General features: G+C 42.1%; 1 protein-coding gene across 2 annotated transcripts in view; it reads left to right on the top strand.

Moving 5' to 3' along the window:
- Positions 1–636: 636 nt before the first annotated feature.
- Positions 637–6,457, top strand: part of LOC143290254 (phosphatidylcholine transfer protein-like) — a 14,739-nt gene continuing 8,918 nt past the window's right edge. Inside the window, exons 1-4 of one of the 2 annotated variants that reach the window (XM_076599594.1) lie at positions 637–718; positions 2,438–2,613; positions 4,502–4,619; positions 6,314–6,393. In XM_076599594.1, coding sequence (XP_076455709.1) covers positions 2,488–2,613; positions 4,502–4,619; positions 6,314–6,393 — 324 coding nt within the window. In that variant the 5' untranslated portion in view covers positions 637–718; positions 2,438–2,487. Of the gene's footprint in view, positions 719–2,437; positions 2,614–4,501; positions 4,620–6,313; positions 6,394–6,457 lie in introns of those variants that run through there. The other variant, XM_076599595.1, reaches the window with a different exon arrangement.

The following is a 6,457-nucleotide window of genomic DNA, read 5'->3' as shown; positions in this document are numbered from 1 at the left end:
GCCAAAAAGGCAGACGCACACGAACGGTTGACTGAAATGGAAAAGAAAAAAAAAGTCAGTTGAGCGGAGAGAAGAGGGAAGTGTGGGGGCCAGATACTGAGAGAGAAAGAGAGAGACTGAGGCCGGGAATGCCAGGGAACAGGTGCACTTGCAAACAGTGAACATCCGTACATGGGTCTCCACACGTGTGACGCACCCATTCGGTTCATGTTCACGCACACTCACGCGCGCCTGCGGTCACACATATGCACCTAGTAGCTCAGTCTCTGTCTCTGTCTGTCTCTGTCTCTGTCTGTCTCTGTCTGTCTCTGTCTCTCTCTCTCTCTCTCTCTCAACAAAATTTAATACCAACAGACGTACGCAAACTACAATTGTTGGTAATGTCGAAAGTTGTCGTCGACTCAGATTTAGGTGTGTGTGTGTGACGGAGGGTGTTTTTTGTTTGTTTGTTTTGTTATTGGTGTTGTTGACTGATGCTGAGTGGGACCCGGGTTCACCTGGCTTAACAAATGGGCTTTACGGTCGTACACAGTAGGCCGGCATCAGTCTCCTGCAAGCTGAAGAGCAACCCCCATTGTGGATTGTTGCCCGACTGAAGTGCTGTTCACAAAACAAGACTCGTTATCTAAGAGTAACGCCCCCTGTTACATCGGAAGTCAATGCCAGTCAACGCCTGTTGTTTTCTTGTTGCCAGCAGACGCATGGTTCTGAATCTGCGGTGCGGTTTTTCCCTTTCCTGATTACTTTCTGATTGTTAAATGGGCATAGCAGTTAACATCGATTTGTATATGAAATTATCGCTGAATCCACCACCCACCACCACTTACTGATCCAGCTTCTTTCATGGAGAGGGGCCCTCAAATGATGTCGATCAGGATATAATGGATGCGTGATCAATGATCAAACCGTTAATAGTAATTTATCGATTTTGATGTAATGTATATGGTTTGATTGTATATAGCTCCATATCCCCAAAAGGTGAATTGGAGGCGAGAGAAGGGAATACTTATTATAATGTGACGTAAATTTCTGTTCGAAGTTCTATCTGCAAATATTACTGTTGGGAGGGGGGGGGGGGAGAGAGAGAGGTTATGTTGGTTTTTTCTCTCTTTTTTTCCGAACACTAGAAGCATTATTGCAAGTTTGTTAAAGTTCGTAAATTGTGCATCAACTAACTAGCAGGATGGAAGAAAACGGTGTGGTTTGCATTTACAGGTGGTTTACCTCAAGACAACCTTTTCACATTTTATGTCTTCTTTGATAATTGCATGCTTAATTGCTTGTGTATGATTGTGATAATTGAATGTGTGGTTTACTTATATTCTTCTGTGTGATGCCCTGATGACATTTCAGAGTTGAGAAGAAAAGCTTTCTTTCTCATATTGGAGATAATAGAATAATATATATTTTATATCAGTTTATGGAATCAGAGAATAGGTACAGACCTAATATGATGGAATTAGTGCAGTGTTTGTAAAGCATAGTATATGAATATAATAAATAAATTCATAATTTATTGTTCTGTATTATAATGCACTCATACAACATTACAGACATGTGCTAGTAGTAGTAGTCTTCAGTTTAACGTCTTTCCACTTTAAATGATATGAGACAACAGCAACAACACAAAATACTTGTAATATATATCTCTTATGTTATCAGGTTGCCTACTTGCACAATTGTGTGTGTAGCTTTGTGTATCTTTCTACAATTTTAAATTTATTGTGGATGTGTGTGTGTATAACTATAAGTGTTTGTCTGTAGGTGTGCATACATGGATGTTGTGTCTATACTCTATGTGTAGAGCATAGGTGGGTGGTGAGGGGGTTCAAGGGGTCCCAGACCACCTCACCCACCAATTCTAAGAAAGTAAATGAAAACAGTTCTAGGCAACTATATATATATATATATATATATATATATATATTTGTATTTGTATTCCTTTTTATCACAACATATTTCTCTGTATGAAATTCAGGCTGCTCTCCCCAGGGAGAGTGCGACGCTACACTACAGCGCCACCCTTTTTACTTTTCTTTTTTTTCCTGCATGCAGTTTTATTCGTTTTTCCTGTCAAAGTGGATTTTTCTACAGAATTTTGCCAGCAACAACCCTTTTGTTGCCCTGGGTTCTTTTACATGCGCTAAGTGCATGCTGCACACAGGACCTCAGTTTATCGTCTCATCCGAATGACTAGCGTCCAGACCACCACTCAAGGTCTAATGGAGGGGGAGAAAATATCGGCTGCTGAGCAGTGATTCAAACCAGCGCCCTCAGATTCTCTCGCTTCCTAGGCGGACACGTTACCTCTAGGCCATCACTCCATATCTGTGTGTGTATGTGTGCATGTGAACACCTAAAACTAATGATGCCCTCCTGACTTGTTTTGCCCGTGACATGGAAACAATCCCAAGATGAAAACTGCTCCATTCTGCAGGCACAGGTAGACCGACAGAAGACAGACAGACATCAGAAGGAGGGTGGAAGATGGCAGTGGCTTTTAAAGATGAAGAGTTCCAGAACACCTGTCGGGAACTGGAGGAACCACAGGTGGAGGGCTGGGAGTTCTTTGTAGAGTCCCACGGCGTCACCATCTATCGTCTCTATAACGAGGTACAATTAATGACATATCTATTTATTTGTTTGTGTATATTTTTCTTTTTTTCGTTTTTTTCTCAAAGCCTTACAAAGCATGTTGGGTTACGCTGCTGGTCAGGCACCTGCTTAGCAGTTGCGGTGTAGTGTGTATGGTTTGTCCAAACGCTGTGATGTCTCCTTGAGTAACCGAACCAAACTGAACAGAGGTACATCTCTCTCCTGCCAACTCATACACCCCACGAAGACCCCTTCCCTCGTGCTTTTTTTTTTCCTCAGGCCTCTTTTTCTCTGTTTGTCTATCTCTCCCTCTCTCTCTCTCTCATGTACACTCACACACACACACTCACACATACACACACACACACATACACACACACTCATACACACACACAGACTCTTGCTCACACACACATTCATATGCCTGCACACACACAAACATTCCCGCACACAAACAAACAAACACACACACACACACACACACACAGGGACTCTCTCTCACACACACACACATTTATACACCACACACACAAACACACACACACACACACACACACTCCCACACTCACTCACCCACTCACTCACACACTTCCCGCATTGGATATCCACCTTAAAAGGTCACCTCCCTGATCAAGTAGCAATGATTATTCAAGAAAAGAAAGAAAGACAACCAGCTGATCCTCCTCCATCCATATTTCACTGAGTTGCAGTGCCCACGTGGGTCCCCAGAGTGTATCACCATCAGATGTGTCACTATAGTATAGGGCACTGCCATAGTGATCAGTGTTCCTGTATCAGTGATCTGTCTGTATCAGCCTGTGCCTCTGTATTAACCCTTGGCGCTCCACCAGGTTTTTAGATCAGTAACCAAACAGATCATTGTGCTTTCATCTGTACGTATCAGCCTTCTCCTTTAACCCTTTGCACCCTCTTGTTTTTTTTTCTCTGCCTTCTTTAACCCTTTGCACTTTCTTGTTTTTTTCTCTGCCTTCTCCTTTAACCCTTTGTACTCTTGTTTTTTCTGCCTTCTCCTTGAACCCTTTGCACTCTCTTGTTTTTTTCTGCCTTCTCCTTTAACCCTTTGCACATTTTTTTTCTTTTCATTTTTTCTTCATCTGTCTGCCTTCTCATTTAATACTTTCCCCTTTTTTTTCCATTTTGTGTCTGACGGTTACGGACATAAGGCTGAGTTGCTTTTCCTAGGTTTAGGAGATGGAGAGGGGTGGTGTGGGGAGATATGTGGGTGGTAGTTAAAGACGGGTAGAGTGGGGCATGGAATAGATCAGCCTGTTACCATTCCTCCCTCCCCCCCACCCCCCACCCCCCTCTCTCTCTCTCTCTCTCTCTCTCTTATTAGAAAAAAAAATAAATGTGATTCTCACTCACAGTTATTACTGTTTTGCTTTACTTGTGTGTATATCCATTTACCTTTTCCCGCTTCCTCAGAAAACAAAACAAATAAACAAACAAAAATTGAGTACCAAAAAAAGCTGGTCATTTTAAATCTTTCATCTGCTTGAGGCAGGTGCACGATCTAAGATTTCCAGCTTTTGTTGTTCTCTCTTTTTTTTTTCTCTCTTTTTTTTTTCGTGTGTTTTTGTGCGAATTTGTGAGTGTGTATTTGTGTGTGCGTGTGTTGATGTGTGTATGTGGTGTGTGTTTGTAGTGTGTGTGTGTGCCTTGTTTGTTTAATTACCTTTGTTTTCTTTAGTATTTTTTTTAATGTCTCTGTTTCCTTTTTGGCTCAAGTGTATGTTTATATGTTTCAATAGCTTCTGTGTGTGTATGAGTGTGTATGTTTAATGGCCTTTTCTGAAGAGAATAAGAATGAAATGGTGTGTTCCAATCTTCCAGACTTCAGGATTGTACCAGAATAAGAATGAAATGGTGTGTTCCAATCTTCCAGACTTCAGGATTGTACCAGTACAAGATTTATGGTGTGCTGGATGATGTTCTGCCTGAGATCTGTGCTGATGTCTACATGGATCTGGAATATCGCCGCCAGTGGGACACCTACGCCAAAGGTGGAGACTGCTTTCACTTCATGATGATAATGATTAAGATAAATCTGGGATGGTTGAGTTCTTGTCAAAGAACAAAGGAGGGGCACAATAGCCAAGTGGTTACAGCATTTGACTTTCAGTCTGGGGGTCCCGGGTTTGAATTTGGGCAGTGACGCCTGGTGGGTGTATGGTGGAGATTTCTCCAATCTACCAGGTCAGCATATGTGCAGACATGCTGGTGCCTGAACCCACCTTTGTGTGTGTATGCACGCGGAATATCAAATACGCACGTTAAAGATCCTGCAATCTATGTCTGTTCGGTGGGTTATGGAAACAAGAACATTCCCAGTATGCACATCCCCGAAAATGGAGTATGGCTGCCTACATGGTGGGGTAAATAAACAAAACCGTCATACACATAAAATGTTATATGTCTGAGTGTGTATGTGTGCGTGCCTGAAATCTGCTTGAATGACACAGGAAACGAATGAGAAGCGCCAAATGGCAGCCGTCAGTCAGCTCTAACCAGGTAGGCAGCCTGTTGTGCAAATGACCCTGAGTTTGTAAAGCGCTTAGAGCTTTGTCTCTGACCAAGGATTGGTACTATTTCAGTATCCTTCTTATTCTTATTCTGCGTTCATGGGCTGCAACTCCCACGTTCACTCGTATGTACACGAGTGGGCTTTTACGTGTATGACCGTTTTTACCCCTCCATGTAGGCAGCCATACTCTACTTTCGGGGGTATGCATGCTGGGTATGTTCTTGTTTCCATAGCCCACCGAACTCTGGCATGGATTACAGGATCTTTAATGTGCGTATTTGATCTTCTGCTTGTGTATACACACGAAGGGGGTTCAGGCACTAGCAGGTCTGCACATATGTTGACCTGGGAGATCAGAAAAATCTCCACCCTTTACCCACCGACATCATCACTGAGATTCAAACCCGGGACCCTCAGATTGAAAGGCCAACGCTTTAACCACTCGGCTATTGCACCAGTCTATATAAGTATCCATATCATTCATTCATTCATTCATTCATTCAAGTACAAACACACTCGCATGTACACACATACATGCACCAGAACACACACACGCACATATATAAACACTCATGCATGCACACACACACACACAAATATATATATACACTGAAACATACACATGCACATACATACTCACGAACCCACCTACACACTACACACACAAACACACACACACACAAACACACACACGTACACACACACACACACACACACACACATGTGCTTGCAAATGCACACACACACACACACACCAGGATAGAGAGAAGGGTTTTGAGAGGAGTGATAGAGGTGAAATAGAATCTTTGGCGGAATACCTGAAGACAAGACACTAGTTTACATAATTCTGTTATGCGTTGTTTCAATTTCATAAAAAGCGCAAACAAAATTACTTTTGTTTTGTTTTGTTTTAAGCTGTTCTGGGCAAAACTATGTTCATACTATTTAAACTAAGAAATGTTCTTGTGTGCATCATTTGAAGAATTGTTATTGTATGCATCATTTAAAAGAACGATTTTTCTTTGCATCATTCAAGGAATACTTTTGAATGCATCATTTCAGTGAATGATATGGACTTTTTTTAAACTAGGTTTTTTAAAAATGGTAATGAACAGAAAAGCTATGTTCCTATCAGTCAGAATGTTTGGTAAGCATTCCATGAACTGTTTTCAGAGCTGCGTGAAACAGGAGGAGAGGGACACAAGCTGGTTTACTGGCAAGTCAACTTTCCCTTCCCTCTCTGGAACAGAGACGTATCCTTTTGCCCTCTCCTGGCTCTAGAGAACTGTAGTTGAGCAGTTCAGTTCAGCTACTCAA

The sequence above is a fragment of the Babylonia areolata genome, chromosome 15 (genome assembly GCF_041734735.1).
Source record: "Babylonia areolata isolate BAREFJ2019XMU chromosome 15, ASM4173473v1, whole genome shotgun sequence".
NCBI lineage: Eukaryota > Metazoa > Mollusca > Gastropoda > Neogastropoda > Buccinidae > Babylonia > Babylonia areolata.
Note: the sequence above shows the minus strand (reverse complement) of the source record. Positions and strands in the feature narration are given on the sequence as shown.